General features: G+C 40.7%; 1 protein-coding gene across 2 annotated transcripts in view; it reads right to left on the bottom strand.

Annotated features, from left to right (window-relative positions):
• BMPR2 (bone morphogenetic protein receptor type 2) overlaps positions 1–20884 on the bottom strand; it is a 114748-nt gene that overhangs the window by 42578 nt on the left and 51286 nt on the right. For both annotated transcript variants that reach the window (XM_064160906.1, XM_064160897.1), the window contains exons 2-3: positions 15769–15942; positions 11996–12175 (exon numbers count right to left, since the gene is read on the bottom strand). In XM_064160906.1, coding sequence (XP_064016976.1) covers positions 11996–12175; positions 15769–15942 — 354 coding nt within the window. The remainder of the gene's footprint in view (positions 1–11995; positions 12176–15768; positions 15943–20884) is intronic.

Below are 20884 nucleotides of genomic sequence, written 5' to 3'. Positions count from 1 at the left end.
TTCAAGCAGTCTGCATGAGCTGTGAAGCCTGTGGACAGTGTCCCTCCCAGAGCTCCTGGCAGAGAGCTCAGGAGATGTGTAATGCTTTTGGTTTACAGTCTATATTTGTTTCACCCACATGCATTTTTAGTTTGCTCCAAAGATGCTATGAATGGCTCCACAGCTGGGAGTGCCTGACGTAGGTGTGTACGGTGCTCTGCTCACTCCAGGCTATGTGTGATGTTGGGCACTTCCCAGCTCTAACAAGTACATGATTGATCTGCAAAGGCAGAGAAGTTGCAGTAACTCTTCAGGGTCATTATAAAACTTTTTCCAACAAATAGTTTAAGTATTTGCCATATGATGATTTATCAGTAACTTAGGGTGATTTTCCATGCTTTATTCCACAGCAAGTTTTCACCAAGTTTTCTCTGCTTTCACATAACATTGCAGAGCAGCAGTGTCTGGACCTGCATTCAGAGGAAGAATGTTGCAAATGTAACTCACTGTGGCTCAGCTTCATTTATTTTGCCTTACTCACTGCAATTATATCCTCAGAGAACATAAAAGGAGAAAAATGGAACAGCAGTTAGAATACAACCAATTTGTGTGTGCTGCACTTTGTCTACCTTTTGAGTGGGAGAGGTTTTTTTTTGTTTGTTTGTTTTCTCTTTTGCTCTTCTCTGAGAGAAGCCCTCATTACTAAGAGAGTTGGTGGCACTTTCCATCGTATATCAGCAGTCCTAGCTAACCAGGGAGGTCTCAAGTGACTGAAGATTGGCAAATGTGATGCTCATCTACAGGAAGGGCCAGAAAGAGGATCTGGGGAACTACAGACCTGGCAGTCTGACCAGGAAAAGTCATACAACAGATCATCTTGAGTGCCACTGAGCAGTACATGCAGCATAACCAGGTTGATCATGTCCACTCAGCATGGGTTCATGAAGGGCAGGTCCTGCTTGACAAACCTGATCTCCTTCTAAGACAAGTTGACCCACTTAGTGGGTGAAGGAAAGGCTGTGGGTGTTGTTTACCTGGACTTTACTAAAGCATTTTACACAGTCTCCCCCAGCATCCTCTTGGAGAAAATGGCTGCTTATGGCTTGGATAGTCACTTAGCTGGGTAAAAAATGGCTGAATAGCTAGGTCCAAAATGTGATTATGGACTGAGGAAATCTACTCCTTATGTGTCTCCTTTACTTTCAGGAATTCTCTTCCCTCTTATCTGCCCTATTAACAACAGTAAGCTTTCTGTGTTATAGAACCAACACAAATGTAAGTAGACTTTTGTTATCAACTTGAATCTGTTTGCTTGAAGGCCTTTCAATAGTACAAATATAGTCATGGGAATCTTCATCCAGATTTGAGTGAATAAACTGTAATCACCTCCTGTTTGGACAGCAACAATAGCAGTTACTTGGTCTTGAAAGCAACAGCTTGGAAAAAGCCTGCAACTATCAGCAGTGACATGTCCAGGAACACGCAGATGCAACACTTTCCTGTTTGTGTTGGTTCCCCTGTGTTTTTCAAACACATAGATTCTGTTAGCCAGAAAGCCAAAAGATCAGGGTGACTTCACAACACCCTTGATAGCTTACTTCTTCAGAAATAATGGAGACAGCTACAGCCAGGATAACACATCAGGAGCTAGATGCCCAGTTATGAAACATCACATTGAATGTTAGGAGTTCACCATAGGTTCACAATTCAAACACCAGAGGCATTTATCTGAATTTGCCACTGAATTTATTAATTTTAAAAAGAGATCTAAGTCTTCAATTGTATTTTATTTTTAAACCCTGATCCTCAGTATTCACCCACATGCAGAGATTTTGTCTGATTTGGTAGAGAAAGGGACAAACTGTAGCTTCTCTCAGTACAGCTCCCAACCATTTTTATACTCCCAACAGAGGATGCTCCAACAGCACAGCTGTGAAAGCAGTAAAAATAAACCGTATGCATATAGTGCATACTACAAAGACAAGCACAGACAGTCCTGAGTTCATGTTTTGACTGCAGTGCCTGCAAGCCAGACCTGACCCAGCAGCTGGACTGGCATGGTCCTGCCCTGCACCTTTTGCTCCCTGGCTTAGGGGCAGTGTGGCTCCACTTACAGAATGCGCTGCACCAGCCTCTGCAGGAGCTGCCTGACATCTAATTGATGCAATGTCACCCGCGTTAAATGCTTTGTCTAAAAGCATTTCAAGTGTTCTGAGATGCAACTTATTACATTGTTAAAAAACCAAATGCTTTGTTTTACCCACAGCTCAAACGATTATGCCAGATAGAAACATAATTTGTGTTTTACCTCCAGATAGGCTCCTTTTTGAGGATGCTCTGTATGCTGCATCATAAAGCAGTGAGAAATCAACATAAAGTAATGTTCTGGATTTTCAGGATCACAGTATTTTGCAGATAAAGAAAAAAATTGCCCCAAAAAGGCTCAAAAAGGACCAGTGATTAATGACACAAACCCTATAAGAAGAGGCTGAGGGAGATGGGGTTGTTTAGCCTGGAGAAGAGGAGGCTCAGGGGTGACTTCATTGCTGTCTACAGCTACCTGAAGGGAGGCTGTAGCCAGGTGCAGGTGGGGTTGGTCTCTTCTCCCAGGCAACCAGCAATAGAACAAGGGGACACAGTCTCAAGTTGTGCCAGGGGAAGTATAGGCTGGATGTTAGGAGGAAGTTCTTCACAGAGAGAGTGATTTCCCATTGGAATGGGCTGTCCAGGGAGGTGGTGGAGTCACCATCCCTGGAAGGTGGTGGAGTCACCGTCCCTGGAGGTGTTCAAGAAAAGACTGGATGAGGCACTTAGTGCCATGGTCTAGTTGACTGGATGGGGCTGGGGGATAGGTTGGACTGTATGATCTTGGAGGTCTCTTCCAACCTGGCTGACTCTATGATTCTATGACCAGTTCTGAAGAGTCAACAGCTTTTCATCATCTGCCTGGACTTTCAGTCTACTCTGAGGAGCCTCAGTTCCACTGTGCTGAACTACAGACACAACTTACATGAGACTGCAAAGCAGCTGGGCTAACAGACCTATTCTAAATGTATGTCAAATGCCAAGAACCTAAAGCTTTCTAAGTTGTATTCATTCCAAAATCAAGGAGGCAAAATGTGTTGGACAAAACCATGATATAAGATTGGATTTCTGTCAGGAAGCCTAGTACATGGGCCAGAAACAACTGAGGCACATAAAAAATGTCTGATTATGGAGCAAAAAAAAAAACCAAGCCCTCAACATGAAAGGTTTTTCATGATCTAAACACTATTCAGAAGAGATGAGCTTAATAATATTGAACAGTAAGTAACAGAACCAATATTTATAAAAGATCTTCTGGTCTGCGTGTCCCAGTTCCAGTCCCAAGTCTGCCTCTTACTGTGTCAGCAGCCTGCAGACAAAGACCCTTCTCACCATTACTGTACAGACAAAAACAGTGATGAGATGGGGGTGGGAATTCATTAGCAGCAGCTGGCCAGCACCTAGCAGTGCTTTATAACTGTACTTTTCATAGTTCTTGTCCCTTTTAATCTTATCTTCAGTCATTTCAACACTGATAAAGAAGAGCGGAGCCATGCTAACAATCAAATATGAGGAACGCTACTAGGGTAACACGTCAGGATAAAGGGAATTATGATGGGCAGCATTCTCAGCAAGCCTAGCAGCTCCAGCATGCCCAGAGAGATACAACTGTAGCATTTTGAAGCTAATGCCCTTTGTCAGGAGCTGCAGTGGTGGAGAAACCTGCACACAACCAGTTCTACCACTCCTGCTCACAGCAAGAAGCCTTTAGCACAACACAGCAGGAAGGGAGGCATTATCAACAAAGCTGATAGGAAAATAAATATTGCTTGAAAAAGCACAGGGACATAGACAAGTTGAACAGCCACAAAACATAAACAGTGTTTTAATTTTCCTTGGTAATAACTACAATGTACGTTACCTTTGCTACTACCGTTAGTATACTCTGTGTAGAATTACTTAACCACATTTGCAAGCCTCCAAAGGACACATAGTGCCATGGCAATGTAGTCTTAACCCATGCCGAAGTGCTACAAGTCACAGCACTCAGTCTTAAAATTTTAGGGGTGAGTGGAATTAGAAGCCTATTACTACTTTCACATCAGAAAGCCTGTCAGTCTAGAATGTCCCCAGAAAGCATACTGATATGTTGGTCTGCTTCCAGCTTAAAATAATGGTGATATTGCATGCCTTGTATGACACTGCATATTGTGGCATCTGAATAAAGAAGTAAAAAGCATACTATCCTTGCCTGTTCTCTGTTTTGCCTCGAGATGAGGAAAACCAATTCCTTATCTACTATCTTTTCATTCACAGTCCCGTTTTCCACTAATGCATTCTGCAAGAGTCCCATTCTTATGAGCCATATCTACTTTTGCCTTATGTCTATAAGGCATTCACAATAAAGGCTCACTGCATTATCACCACAGATACCTAATTATGACATTGAATTTATTATACAACAATACGAAAGTCAGACAATATTCATCATTCCTGGTAAACCAAGATAATATATTTACTGTATTTGTATTAACCAAAGATGTTTGCAAATATTTAGGCTTTTAGAAGGGCATAAAACATACTAACTATAAGGAAATTATTTCCAGCAGAGATGCAAATTAGTGCCTCAAGAACTGCACATTATAAAAGACTTGTGAATGACCTATTTACAGATCGTAGTTGGCTTTTTACTATTATTTGAAGCAGCAAATATCACAGATTATATTTCAAAAAGCTGATGTTTCCTTTCTTCATTCTCAACCTTAAACTTGAATTATGTACGTGCTGTGTACTGCTGAAAATATACAGGACACTACAAAAATGTAGATCAGATGAACATAACTTTTAGCTTATTCTTTTGATACAATCATGTACACTTGAATTGAAACCTCTAGCTATTTCTAGCCCTCTCCAATTAAGTGTGGTTATAGCTGTAGTCCATAAACACACTACTGCAATGTCAAGATAAAGAGAAAATCCCACCTTACATCCAAAAAGCTCTCTCTTAGATTTCAACAGATTTTTGGTAAAGAACTTTGCAAAGATCCTCGTTCTCAGACCTCCAGGTCAGCATACAGTCCTAATTTCTGTTGCTACAGCTCTGCAATTAATTTTGTACAGCTCTGCCAAGAGCAGTTTGACAAAGCAATATGGAACATAATCAAAAACTCCCCAACCAACCACCAGTTGGTTTGTTTTGTTTTTTTTTTAAGTAGTCTTTGAAATGTTCTTCCTTTTTCAAATAACTACATTTGTTCTTATTTTCTTTAACACTGGTTTTAGGATTTTGTGGGTTTGGTGCATAACAGAAATATATAAACATTTCCAAAGAATTTCAATCTCAGTGCAAATAAAACACTCCAATTTCATCTTCCTGGTTACATGGTTGTGTAAGAGAAAAAAAAATGATGTGTACAGTTTTATGTCTAAGTAGGCTTTGCCTCCACAGTTAACATTTCATATTGAGAGTCCAATTGCACATCAAAGCTTTACTTTTAAATTCAGTAAAGAAGCAATCTCAGGAGACTATGATGTCTTAGAAGGGAAAACATTAAGTGCTGCTACCAACAATCTTGAAGAGATTTTGCTTTTGATATATCCATTTCTAATAAGGATCACTGAACAGAATTTACTCAACAAGTAGTACCAGTTTTCCTGGGTGACTTGCAAAACCTTTCACTGATTCTACAGAAACTAAGACTTTCATCTGAATTTCTTAATATATTAATTGCTTTAATATTTCATTTCACTTCTACTTTTTCTCCCCTACATTAATCCACAACGCTATCACCTCAGTTGTGACAACACAACAAACAGTCTTAATTAGCACACTTCCAAAACATTATCACCAAGTATTTGTAAGCAATGTGCACTCTGTGTCACAACCCTTCCATGGTTAATTAATTTCCTGCAACCAAATAAACAGCAAAGATAAATAATACAAGAACTCTTTTCAAACATGCATTGAATTTCAGACAGAAAGGCAGCTCAAAGTTCAGGGAAATACACACTCATCAATAACTGGCCAAAAATCCAAAGTATTTCATAATTGTTTCAGTATCTTAAAATAAATATTCACAAGAAAAAGAACACTTTATGTTTTTCCCTGCTCTTAGCTACTCCACATATGATCTCTTTCACACAGACACCTATTTATAAATCTCCATGCACGTTCATCTGTATCACCTCTGGTAGTTCAGCATTTTCACTTTTATAGTGCCCCAAAATAAATTCCTGGGAGACAGAGGCCCTTATTACTGTCTTGATATTTCCTCCTCTGCCTTACAAAACAGTGACAGTACATTAACAACATACTATGCTTTATCTCTTCACTGAAGGGAAGATGTGCCTGATTGACTCCCTATCATTTCAAGGGTACAAGTTTTAATCCTGGTGTAATCAGTCCTGCTGCCATCTTTCAAGGCAGAAGATCTGCCACCTTGCAGATTTTCTTTGCTATACATCCAGATCATCTGAAAAAAACATACAGTGTAAGAAGTACTTATTTACAGAGTGTTTTCTTAGATTAGGCAGATCAGAAATGAGAGATGAACTCCAACACTGGCCAGAAACCTAGCTGACCAGGTACTACAAGCAGAATGTAGCTGAAGTAAGTGCACTTCAATTATAAATTAATATTGGATGCTGCGCTCTGGAAAAAAGCAGTTCAAGATAACAACTAAGAGTGAGCAGTTGTTCCAAAATTAGCCTGACATGATCTAATTCCACTTCAGTGGGAGTTGGGCCATGTGCCCACAGCAACATGTGTCTAACCGCTACCTCTCAAAAGCAATAGCTATGTGAAAACTGTCTATTCCTACCTTAATTAACCTGACCCAGCCACATACACGAATAATTACTTAAAAAAATATATATTTCCCCAAAAGGTAGTTTTCTTCAAAGTTTCCACAGAATTCTGTGAGCACTTTAAGATGCTTTTACATATGTATTTTATATATGTAGAAGAAAGCCAACAAAGAGAGGTCAGGCTGACACACCAGAAGGATAAACCTGTCAGTGCTTTAGAACAAAGAAATACCAACCTCCTTCACCGTGAGAGGCAGCTTCTTTATATCCCAGTTTCAGTGCTCTTATTTAATGTGTTCCTTAACCTTCCAAAAAGTTGCAGCCATCATTTGTTGTTATGAGGAGAAAACCCTACAGCATTTCAACAATAACATGTACTACTAATGCTCAGCTGTTGCTGCCAGGGAATTTTTCCATATATCATGCAAATGCATCACCTGTCATGCAGAAATGTATTCTTAAAGCTCACTTGCTGTGAGATTAATTTATTTGCAGTGCCAGGAATGCAGCCTTGAGGAAAAAAAACAATTTAAAATGGCTTTGTTGCTTTCATCTTAATGTTATTTTAACTTTAAGGTGAATGTTTCATTACAGCAATGTATCTATGGCCAATAAGCAAGACCATTTACCTCTTTAGCTACCTAAACTCTATTTAAGTGGCTATTATGAATGATTGCAGGACTAGTTAATTGGTCTTGAAAATAGCCTCAGAATTTAGGAAGCATTTTCTAGATAAGATGCAGATATTTAAAAATTCTCAAAACAAGTATTTGACAAAGCAAACAGAATAAACGTGCATCTCAAAACACTTACCCCAGAAGCTGTAGTTGGCCCTTTTGAGGTTAGGTTAAAAGGCATATATATACACAATGGCTCAAGTGAAGGGTTTTTTTTGTTGGGTTGTGGTTTGTTTGGGTTGGGTTTTTGTTGGGTTGGGTTTTTTTGGGTGTTTGGTTGGTTGTTGTTTTGGTTTTGAATTTTTTGTTAGAAGATGGAAGTGAAAGTGTATTCTCCCCCAAAAGTGTACACTTAGGTTGAGGATTAGAAATTGTTTTTGAACTTCTGCACTGCAGTAGCCTCAAACTTCAGAGGCAAATCTTCAAACCTGAAATAAGCACCATTCTCCAACCTCTACATCTCCTGGCATCAGGAAAAAGCTATTTGAACTTCCAATACCTCCAGATACTCTGCACCCTACAGCATTTACAAAATTCTGTCTGGGGGAGCTAGCAGTCAGTAGCCATTCAAATCCGCCAGGATTGTCTTTAAAATGGAAGAGAAGAACATTATCACATATTCATATATGACAGTTTTCAATTATCAGGCCCACATTAAGAAGCAGTAAGGATTAAAGAACCTGTTTGTCCTTAATCATACTTTTCTTTTTTTTCATCTTTGTTAGAGTTTTACATTTTTTTTTACATTTATGCTCTAGCCAAAACCAAAACAAATAAAAAAGATACTCCATTGTACACAGGATATGGTTGCAAGATATCACAGTATCACAGTGTCACCAAGGTTGGAAGAGACCTCATAGATCATCAAGTCCAACCCTTTACCACAGAGCTCAAGGCTAGACCATGGCACCAAGTGCCACATCCAATCCTGCCTTGAACAGCTCCAGGGACGGCGACTCCACCACCTCCCCGGGCAGCCCATTCCAGTGTCCAATGACTCTCTCAGTGAAGAACTTTCTCCTCACCTCCAGCCTAAATTTACCCTGGCGTAGCTTGAGGCTGTGTCCTCTTGTTCTGGTGCTGGCCACCTGAGAGAAGAGAGCAACCTCCTCCTGGCTACGACCTCCCCTCAGGTAGTTGTATATGTGTAAGACAACTATGACATAAAAACTGAGCCTAATATTCAAGAGAATAATTACTGTATTTTATGACAACAATATTTTGTTGTACCTAAAACATATTAAGATCTTCACTTCTTCTCCTTTTAGTCTTTTTGAATCATTAACAATAGCATATTGCAAGACACAGACTGGAAACTATCCTACAAAAAACTGCAACCAAAAGATCGTGTTGCCTAATCATTTATTCCTCCATTATTTTTCAGGACAGATTTAGCTGAAGAACCTAACACTGTTCTGCTGTTTCCACAGATCCTTCATATAGCTGCAAGGAAATGTGTAAAAAACACATCCTCAATGTTCCTCAATAATGTTTTAATCTGACTAGGATCATCAGTAATGTTTTCCTATCTTGTTACTTTTTAAACTTAGCTGAATTTCAGCTCTCTATTCCAGGAACAATTTATTCTGGGTGATGCTCCTGGAAATCAGCAGAAAAACATTTACAAACATTTAGTTAATTGTTGGCTGAATCGATCAGGCTTCACATAATTAACCATACACTAGTCACACCTGCTTTGAAATTTACAGGATCACAAATACAGTTACAGGAGGCTACATACGTTACTTTCTGTCATTCAAGAGCTATTCAATGCACAGCGTTTTTAATGCTTATCAAAACCACAGATGAAATGCTGCTCTGACAGTTCATGGGCTAGTTCTTCTGCACAAGATTCCTCGTGCACAAACCCTATGAGGAGAGGCTGAGGGAGCTGGGGTTGTTTAGCCTGGAGAAGAGAAGGCTCAGGGGTGACCTTATTGCTGTCTACAACTACCTGAAGGGAGGCTGTAGCCAGGTGGAGGTTGGCCTCTTCTCCCAGGCAACCAGCAACGGAACAAGGGGACACAGTCTCAAGTTGTGCCGGGGGAGGTATAGGCTGGATGTTAGGAGGAAGTTCTTGCAAGAGAGAGTGATTGCCATTGGAATGGGCTGCCCAGGGAGGTGGTGGAGTCACTGTCCCTGGAGGTGTTCAAGCAAAGACTGGATGAGGCACTTAGCGCCATGGTCTAGTTGACTGGATAGGGTTGGGGGATAGGTTGGACTGGATGATCTCAGAGGTCTCTTTCAACCTGGTTGATTCTGTGATTCTATGACCGGTTCTGAAGAGTCAACAGCTTTTCATCATCTGCCTGGACTTTCAGTCTCCTCTGAGGAGGCTCAGTTCCACTGTGCTGAACTACGGACGCAACTTACATGAGACTGCAAAGTCTATGTGGCAGTGATGTGTTCAATTCAATAATCTAAAAGGTATTGTCTCAGCCTGTGCAGCTGAACTTACTAATGTCCTTAAAGTATTCTGATAACATCAATAGAAAGGTTGAAAGAGTGCCCAAGTAAGGTATCTAGCAGTATCTCAAAGCTTCTAAACAATTACATACAAATTGAACATTGCCAAAGGAAGAATTCAGCCCTCAATGTTGGGTTCTAGGAGTCATGAGGCAGAGAAAAATGACCGTGGAGGTTCCACAGTCTGGAACAGTAGGTCAGTACTTCTGCAGGGGTCTGCATCCTGCAGCCTCCCTCTTTTTGTACCTATCCAGCTTCCAGAATGCTGCAGGTAATATGGGGTTTGCAGCACCAGCAGAAGCCCCATCTCTTTTGGATGCAGCAGTAATGCAGCTTTACAAATAAACCACTGGAGTGGCAAATGAGGCCATCCTCACTGCCAGAGTGGCCAGTCTCCATCTCTGAACCTAGGTGAAGGGGACAGACAATCATGCTAGGCTGCAACCTATCTTGCCTATGCCTAAAGCCAAATGTGCATTATTATTAAAATGGAAGGTGACATAATAGCACAAACCAGTTTGAGACAGTAGAAATGCACACTGCAGCACTCAATTAGAGCTGGGAGAATTAAGGACTGTGTTGCAAATTTGATTTTCTTTATTTTCCCTCCCATTTTGCAAGTTAAGCTAGAACTTTAAGTATTAAAAATTCCACTTAATAAATATTTGAAAATCTTATAATCCAATAATTGAATTAACTCAGCTTAGAATTTCTACCCTTGGAGAAGTACAAGTCATTTAGTAGCAATCTTGTCTTCCTATTTTGAAGGGATACAAAGGAATTATCTTTACCACTTTTTTCCCTCCAGTCTAAATCACTTGCAGAGAACTAACTCCAGTCATATTTAGGGAGCCCAAGCAGATGACCAGTGCCAGAATCAAGTAGCATTGCAAGTTCTGCACTGCACAGTGCTGAGCTCATCACCAATTCCAAATGGTGATTGTATACTGTTTTTACAAATAGTATTATCAGCCCAAAGGCACCAGGTCTTCCCAACTTTCTTCACTTATTTATACCATATGCACTTGCCCAGTAAAAGCCTATGACCTTTTTTTGGCACACCAAGCTCTCATTTTGACCAAAATTGCTTAAAAAGACTCCATCCTACAGCTACTTTTGAAAGCATCAGCATCTTCATTTGAAAGTTAATTCCAATAACATGATTATTAAACAAACTATTCTTTTTGCATCCTATAGATGTAAATACTACTCAAAGACATCTTCAGTTCATGGAACACTTGTCATCGACAGCTCTTGGCACACAGAAATAGCTGTACCTCCACCTCTACTTACATACCTGCCTCTAGTCAAGTTCTCCTCCAAAATTCTTTACAAGTTCTTAAATTCTTGGAACACAGCATAACAGTGTGTCTGCTAATTATAATCTTGCTTGTGCCACAGGTGGTTAGGGAAGCTGATTCCTTCGTTTGAATCCGTATGTTATGCTGATTTTATAATAAATAACAGATCATCTAATCTGCAAGAAACCCACATTGCTCCAACTACTCTTTGAACATTTTACCAAAGCTAATCTCTACCAGAGATATGAAAAAGAAAGAAGTCAGATTTCAGGGCACTGCAAGACTGTTGGAGAGAATCTCAACAGCCTGATGCAAGACCAGTTCTACCACTGACAGCTATCTGTGAACCATGACTAAAGAGATAGGGCAGCCTTTTCAAAGGTACGATAATGCTAATGAACTTACTGGCCTGCTTTTAACAGAAGAGAATCTTCCTGAATATCCCCTACAGGCTTCTGAAATTAGGCATCCAAATACCAAAGCACCCAAGATTGGAAACCATCCTGGAAAATGCAATCTGCATTCAACAGTTGCCTATAGGAACAATTCTCTTGTAAGCATCTAACGCATTCTTTGCAGAGCACTGTGGAATATCTAAATGTGATAAATGAGTGTGTGAAAGCTCTTTTCTGTTTGCCGTTTCAGTTGCACATAAACAGAAGTGTCACAGATTCCACATTTTATAGGAAAGAAGGATCTTCGCTCTGTCATTTCACGGTTTAAAAAAGTCTAGAGACTTACTGTAAGGGGTTGTGTCAGTAGGATCAGGAGGTGGAAAATTTTCTGTGAAGTTGACATTACACAAGTCTGTACTACAGCAGCAGAAGCGATATGTTCCATTCTGAATCAAGGAAGGGGTAGTTGTAACTATGCACTCTTCTAAGTGACAGTCCTGTGGGTCTCCTATACGAGACCAGCAACCTGTAAAAAGAGATGAATTAAAGAACTCTTTCCAGAGGATGCATAACATTCTTTCTATTGCACAGACAATTAAACACACAGAAATCCATACATGTAGTAATTAAAATATTACAGAATGGGATGAAAATAATTATCATCGTTGTCTTGTCTGACTTCACTGATCTTCTGTATCAAAACTTGAAAAATTTCTTTCAGACTTCACCTCAGCCAAGGAGAAGAAACATGGGCAGTGATGAAGGCCAACATCAGAGGTGTCCAGCTGTAAATCTTAATATGACACAACCTGAACACTTGAGCCTTCTAAGCAGAAGTATCCCACTCCCCACTTCTCTGATACCAGACACGAGATTATCACCCTCTGGCCCACAATCTAGATGAAATTGTGACCTAGTCCTTGCCCTAAAGGCAGACTACAAGACTGCCTCTACAGGTCACTGCTCCTTGTGCAATTTCTAAAAATTCCATCCTTCCCCATTATCAATGGACTCTGCTACAGGATCACATTTTATTTCTTGATTCACGCAGGCCCTTTCTCCCTGCAGCAACTGCTCCTTCCCAAGTACAGTCAGTGGCAGCTAAACTTTGTTTATGCACAAATGCCTGAAGAAAAACAGATTGCTTTGTTCAGCAGACAACCAGATCGAGAACATGAAACAACATTGAGTACTACTGCAGAGGATATCTGTAAATACAAGTTCACATTCAGACTTATACTACATCAACTTGTATCTAAGTAACCAAGAGTAGAGTCCCTGAAAACAATAACCAAAATTTTCTCCTGCAGCCACAAGTCCCTGCACTCTTCTCCATCATCACTCTCCCTGCAGAGCAGCAGCAGACTGATAGCAATATCTGACAGTTGTGTGCTACAGCTCCAACTTCCTTTGTGAGGAAACATCCAACCAGTGTGAATACACATTCTTACTTAATTAGACACTTATTAAGTTTATCATTGTATCAGAGACAGTCAGCATGGCTTTACCAAGGTCAGGTCCTGCCTGATCAACCTGGGGGCTTCCTATGATGGAGTGACTCTATCAGGGGACAAGGGAAGAGCTATGGACATCATCTATCTGGATTTATGTAGAATCTTTGGCATGGTCATCCCACAAGATTTTTCTCTGTAAACTGGAGGATATGGACTTGATGGGTGAACTGTTCGGTGGATAATGCACTGGTTGGATAGTTACATCTAGAAAATAGTGGTCATCAGATCAATGTCCAGATGGAAACTAGTGACAAGTGGTGTCCCTCAGGGGCCTGTACTAGGACCAGTGCTCTTTAATTGATGACCAATGCTTCATCAATGGCACAGTGGCAGCGAGTGAATACTCAGCAAGTTTGCAGATGACATCAAGCTGAGTGGTGCAGCTGACATAGAATCATAGAATCAGTCAGGGCTGGAAGGGACCACAAGGATTCAACCCCCCTGCCATGTGCAGGGACACCCTACCCTAGGTCATGCCGGCCAGAGATTCATCCAGCCTGGCCTTAAACATCTCCAGGCATGGAGCCTCAACCACCTCCCTGAGCAATCCATTCCAGGCTCTCACCACTCTCATGCTGAACAACTTCCTCATCACATTCAGTCTGAATCTACCCACCTCCAGTTTTGCTCCATTCCCCCTAGTCCTCTCACTACCTGATAGCCCAAAAAATCCCTCCCCAGCTTTCTTGTAGGCTCCCTTCAGATAGTGGAAGGCCACAAAAAGGTCACTTCAGAGCATCCTCTTCTCCAGATTGAAGACCCCAACTCTTTCAGTCTGTCCTCATAGCAGAGGTGCTCCAGCCCTCTGACCACCCTCGTGGCCCTTCTCTAGACATGCTCCAGCATCTCCACATCCCTCTTGTAATAGGGGCTCCAGAACTGGATGCAGTACTCCAGGTGGGGTCTCACCAGAGTAGAGTAGAGGGGGAGAATCACCTCCCTTGACCTGCTGGCCACACTTCTGATGCAGCCCAGGATTTGGTTGGCCCTCTGGGCTGCAAGTGCACACTGCTGGCTCATATTGAGCTTCTCATCCACCAGCACGCCCCAAGTCCCTCTCCTCATTGCTGCTCTCCAGCCAGTCACTGCCCAGCCTGTACTTGTGCTTGGGATTGCCTTGACCCAGATGCAGGACCTTGCACCCGGTCCTGTTGAACCTCATAAGGTTGGCTTGTGCCCACCTCTCCAGCCTCCCCAGGTCCCTCTGGATGCCATCCCTTCCCTCCAGCGTGTCTGCTGCACCACACAGCTTGGTGCCATCAGCAAACCTGCTGAAGGTGCACTCAATGCCACTGTCCATGTCACCAACAAAGACACTGAACAAGACTGGTCCCAGGACTGATCCCTGAAGGACTCCACATGTATATGGACCCACTGACAGCCACTCTTTGGGTGCAGCCATCAAGCCAGTTCTTTATCCATCTAACCCATCAAACCCATGTTTCACCAGCTTGGAGACCAGGATGTGGTGCAGGACAGTGTCAAAGGCCTTGCTCAGGTCCATAGGTACAGGATGCCATTCAGAGGGACTTTAATAGGCTTGAGAAATGAGGGTGTGTGAACCTCATGAGGTTTGACAAAGACAAATAAAAGGTCTTGCACCTGGATCAGGACAATCCTCAGTACCAGTTCAGGCTGGGGCATGATGTAGTAAAGAGCAGCTCTACAGAGAAGAACAGAAAGCCAATCGCATTTTGGGCTGCATCAAAAGAAGCATGACCAGCACAACAAGGGAGATGATTCTGCCCTTCTACTCTGCTCTGATGAGTCCTTGACTGAAGTTCTGCATCCAGCTTTGGAACCCTCAGCACAAGAAGGACATGGACGTGTCACAGTACCCCCAGAGGAGGACTGCAAAAATGATCCAAGGGCTGAAGCACCTCTCCTGTGAGGACAGGCTGAGAGAGTTGGGGTTATCCACCTTGAAGAAGGTTGCAGGGGGTGCTTACTGCAGGCTTTAAGTACATAAAAAGGGCCTGTAAGAAAGATGGGTACAATCTTTCTAGCAGGGTCTGTCACGACAGGACAAACAGTAATGGTTTTAAACTAAAAGAGAGTAGATTTAAACTAGATACAAGGAAGAATTTTCTTTACAATGAGGGTGATGAAGCACAGCAACAGTTTGTGCAGAGATATGGCAGAAGACCCATCCTTGGAGACATTCCAGGTCAGGTGGAATCAGGCACTGAGCAACCTGATGTAGCTAAAGATGTCCCTGGACACTGTAGGGAGGTTAGAATAGATGATCTTTAAAGGACCCTTCCAACCTAAAGCATTCTATTGTTTTATGATTAATACATATACTGAGATGCATGCAAGAAAGCCATCTTCCTCTGGATGTCCTAAGTAACAAGCAATTGTGTGTTTTGTCCTTCAGCTGTGCATTGACATCTTTGTGTTTTTTCTTTCACAAGGCATTTATTTCAGACAAACTTTCTTTTCACATCTAAGATTGCCAAATGGGAAGTTTAAAACAATGCATTTGCACAGCACACAAACAAACTGTCCAGCTTTGCAGCTGCACACTTTCCTATCTGCTGGCTGGCTCACAAAGAAACAAAGAGAGTAGCAAAGCTGCTGCACTTCACACTGGAATATGACATACCTTGTTTTACAAGATGCACATCTCCTTCTCGTGTTTTTTCCCAAAGTCCATAGCAAGTACTACCTTTCATGCACAAAACTGTGCCATTCTCCTGGGAGATTCGGCTCTCACTGATTCCATGGTCCTGCTGATAGGGGTCCTTAAAGGCACACAGCCGCTCCTCACTCTGGGTAGCTTTAAACAAAGAAGAGAATATAATTTTTGTCAGTGGTTTTAAGCATAAAATATTTAATAAAAGGATGATTAAGGTCTCCTGGATACATATATTCAAAAACATCCTATATACATATCCATTCTTGAAACTACTTCAGCAGTCAGGAACACAGATGAGGTCTATCCTGAAGTTAGCTTTGTAAAGCACGAAAACACCTCAGCAGATGTTTCAAAATGAATGTGTATGTTTGAAGTTCACAGGTGCAGAATAAGAATTGCATTGCATAGTCTGCACCATGTGTCCTCAAGCATAAGTTACACAACTGTTAGCTGGTTTCTTTGGCAATCACGTTACTTAATTGCTTCCATATCCTAAATCAAGGTGATAATTTCCAGACTTCCATGCATCTCAGTGCCTACCTAATTAAGAAGTTTTTTTCCACTCTTTCTATTGATCTCTTTTTCCTGTGTATTATCCAGCCATGCTTGGTAATCTATGAATTTGGGTCCTTTCACAGAGCTTCATTAGTGACTACCCAACAAAATACTAATGGCAGTAAAGCCTATACAACTGACCATCAGTTCAATGAAATGCTGCCTGTAAACAGGAACAACACTGAACGTAAAGTCTGCCTGTAGAACATTCAGAAGAATCACCATAAAACGTAAAAAGAGTTATTATTAAAACAAAACCATGCACAAAAAGCATATTTATTTCTACATGAATATTTGATCTAACTTCAACAATTCAGTATCTTCTCGTTTTACCAATATGCTGACTGCTTTTTGGTTTATATCACCTCAATGAGAGGAGTCAATCATGATGACGTGCCTGTGTCATCCTTTCTTTATGAAAAGTAAACACATTTGAAAAAAACAGATTTCTTCAGAAATGCATCAAATTCAAGATAAATAAATCCTGCCTTTGTAGTGAGCATGTTATTTAGAACATTGTCATTCTTCCCTGGAATGATTGTATAAAAACCTAGGTGTGCAATTACAAGGCACTTAAGTATTGTTTAGTAGCACCGCTCAATAAACATCCAGTTCCAGTAAAGATGCAAAGTGAAATAGAATAGTCTTTAGGGAAGACAGATTTTGAAGTTACAATAAAAAATACAGCTTATGTAATTGTAAATTATTAAAAGGTACTGTAGATGCATAAAATATCTCCCCACTGAGAATATATTTGATCATCCTGCACCTTCGGCCCCAAAGAAGCCATGTTTCAGCAGGGCAGACTTAGTGCAAAATGCTGTTGCATTATGTGATCAGCAGAGCTGAACTGGTAATAAAGAAACCAAAGAGACTCACATGTTTTACTTCTAAGACCATTACTATTCATTAAGGAATCAAAATTCATAATTCTCTTATGCTATACAACCACAACTGGCTGCACCATCCAGAAAAGGAGTCTGTCAGTGATTGCCCTTTTATCCTGTAGCTGCAGTAATTAAAAGAGCACAACTTAGCATATTTTTAGTGCTCTGGTGGGGTATGTATGATCAGTTTTGCTGCATGTCATCTCAGTGGCAGTAAAACTCTCAGCTGAGGAGACAGGAACTTCTTAAGCCACTGCAACTCAATTACTTGCAGCTTCATGTACTCTAATAACCTGGCTGGCAGTCCACGCTCCTCACCCACCTCTGTGTACACTAACCAGTGTACAATTAACACTTTACACATGGAAGCAGAGTTTTGAAGTGATAAATACAGTCATTATAAAGCAGCAGTTTGATATTCAGAAACTAAGTTGTCTAAGTTTCCTACTTTTTCCCCCCTTCATAAACAAGTAGAGTCAGTCAAGTAACCGAGGACAAAAACGTCACACATTAACATCTAACATATGCTGCCTCAAGCAGTACTTGCCGGGTGCACGTAGTAGTTTTATTCTCAGTAACAGCTGAGTATGCCAGGCGTGAAGCATCTGTCCTGCATTCTCTGCTCCATGACATGAGACTGGCCAAAAAATAATATATGGGAAGACAGTATTCTGCTGCCATTGGGGAACTGGAGCTGGCTAACTTTTTGAAAATCAAAAGGAGATAAAATCATCATGGAACTAAAACTTTCAAGAGGGAACGTGACAGAATTATATGGCCCTGTGAAATATGATGTATCTGCTCCTAGACACACTAAGGAGGTTTCAAAATCAGTTGTTTGTGACTTTGTCAGTGGAATGAAGGTCATCTGAGATCTTGGTTATTTACAGGATTGCTCAAATTGCTGCAAGATAAGCCCTTTCATAATTTATCTTTATCATGAAAAAGAAATCTTAAATAACAGAATTTTAAAAACCAGCCACACAGATTTGGTTTCCCACAGTTGGAAACCCCACAGTTAAAGTAATTCCACGGAAATCCACTTCCATAATACCTCAATAGGTTAAAAACTTTTCTGATTTTAAAAAATAAATACTTTTTTTTTTTTTTTTAATGTTACCCTATAAAAATGCAGAGGGGAGGAAGGGGCAAGCATGAGAAAATACACAACATCCACTGCTAGCAACCCGTGTCTATCACTTTTCCAGCAAACTAATAAAAATACAAGTTATCTTGCCACAATTTCATGTCAGATGATCTCAGTGGGAAACTTCTCCAACAAAAAATAAAGGTTACTGGTCCCAAAACCGGAGTTTTCATGCTGATCACTGCACATTCCTGCTTTGACTATAACTTAGAGTAGTACAACCCTCGTGGGAGCAGTACTGACTGCAATACTTTGCTGACCCTTGCTCCTTCCCTGATGGCACGGAACATCTGGAGAACAGGGGACATATGACAAAAGCAACTTTATTTTCCTCTGTGGCCTCTGCAGGTTCACTGTTGAAGCTGTAATGCTGAAGAATATTGGGTAGGGCATTCAGATGCCCCAGAAAATACTTCTGAAGAGGAACAAAATAGATGAGCCACTTCAATTTCTCCACGTGACTTTGGCACACTCCTGCTCTGGGACATTTGGCAGTAAGGTTTCCTTCTTCCAGAGAGTGGAAGCTACTCAGCTCTAAAAACTTTCAGTAGTGGAATATCTGCCTTGAAAGCAACCTCCAAACCTAGTTGACTATGCTTTAAACCTTCCTCAAAAGAAATGGAGATACTACTACAAACACACACAGAAGTGGTAAGATACTTGTTCTAAATTTTACCTATTTCAGCTGAAAGCTTACCCTTCAAGTTCAAATACTGTTATGTGTTTTCCTCCTAGATAACCTCTTATTTCTGGTTTCAGTCACCATGGTAGCCAATTATGGGAGCTATGCATGGTGAATTCAGAGCTGAAACACACCTACTTGCCCCCTGGGAGCTCTGCGCCTGCAATGTGAAAGGACAGCTACTAATGCTCTCTACAGTAGTTTAGCTGTAAACAATTCCAAAGCTGCTTCTTCCAAAACTCCACTGTTAGAGATATTCAAACCCTGAATGGATACAGTTCTGTGCAATTGGCTCTAGGTGACCCTGCCTGAGCAGCAACTTGGACGAGGTAACCTCCAGTGGTTGATGTACTCCCGGCTAAGGTCATTCATTCTCAATCATTCTGGGATTGTTGCAGGCAACAACAATCTCTAGATTGACAGAAAACTGATATTCCTCATCTGGGCTCTCTGTTTTTTATCGCCAAGGCAGGCAAAATGGTACAGCAAGAGACTAGAACTACTGGATTCTCTTGTTTGATTTCAGTTGAAATAGAGCCAAACCAAAGGAAATACTTTAACATTATGATCTTTATTAACCAGCAGAAGCACCTAAAATGAGTAACTCTTTCATCCTGTGAAGACTGAGGCTCTCAAACTGATCCATTTGGTACATCCAGATTTTTTGCTCTCTAAGAAAAATGAAGGGCAAACCCCCTGCAGGCAGGTGTGCTCAACAGACATTAAGGACACTTGCAGATTTCAGACTCAAGATGCACCAGCAGTGTATCCTCAAACTGGCAAAATACAGAAGCCATATTATACAGCTTAATCTGTGAATATGCACTCAGACATTAAACATCCTAGCATACAAATAAAACAAAGTCCTAGCACCACAATAGGTGGCAGGCAGGTTTCACAGGACATCTGCTGCAAAGCTGAAGTCACCTTTCAGAGCCCTTTTCTTACTAAAAGAGAACTTGGTGCTTCAACTCTTCTACAGGCCCTTTTAGGCTACCTCATTAACACTGCACAAGGTAAGCAGCATAAAAATTAACTGCAGTAAAATCATTACAATTAATCTGGACTGCAGTTTGTCTATAAATGGATATGTCTACAATAACTCTTTAGGACTAAAGCACAACAAACAGGAAAAAAAACCAAAGACATGTATTCCCTCAAAGATTATAAATCTACTGAATCAAATAAGCAACTATTGGCTAGGTTTGAGTTGTTTTTTTGTGTTTGGTTGCCTTTTTTCCCCTAGAAAGGTGAACAGCTCTGGAGTGTTCACTGCACTTTAAATTATCTGATTAAATCGGTCGATGCCAAAACCATAATTTCATAAATGCAGCAATTATGACTACATAAAGGAGAAAGTCATATTGAAGGCTACTTCCAAAACTGGAAAACATCTGTTTTTTATTTCTTTCACAATATGAAAAAAAAAAAGGAGGAATTTTGGTACTTTTATTATATGGTGAATTTCATAGTAAACTGTATTTGTTCATCACATAGTACTCATTATCCATTCAGGTCCCTTCTAATTCACCTTTAATTTAAGGCTATGAAAAAGATTTTGAAACAAACAAATAGCAATTGAAGGCTTACATGTCATCTAATGCTCAAAAATTTGCTGCTACAGAAAGCTAGCAGCAACAGATGGGCTGACACTGAAAGAGACAAAAAGTAGACCCTGAACAAATCTTGATTTATACCAATACATCTATTTCCCATTCCTCTTGAATTTGTGTAACAGACAAATTATGTCAAAATAGTTTATTGAGAATAAAATAACTCAAACTTCCATTCTCTCATCCAGCAGAGATTTCC

The sequence above is a fragment of the Pogoniulus pusillus genome, chromosome 2 (genome assembly GCF_015220805.1).
Source record: "Pogoniulus pusillus isolate bPogPus1 chromosome 2, bPogPus1.pri, whole genome shotgun sequence".
Classification (NCBI taxonomy): domain Eukaryota; kingdom Metazoa; phylum Chordata; class Aves; order Piciformes; family Lybiidae; genus Pogoniulus; species Pogoniulus pusillus.
This window is presented reverse-complemented; position numbering and strand designations above follow the sequence as displayed.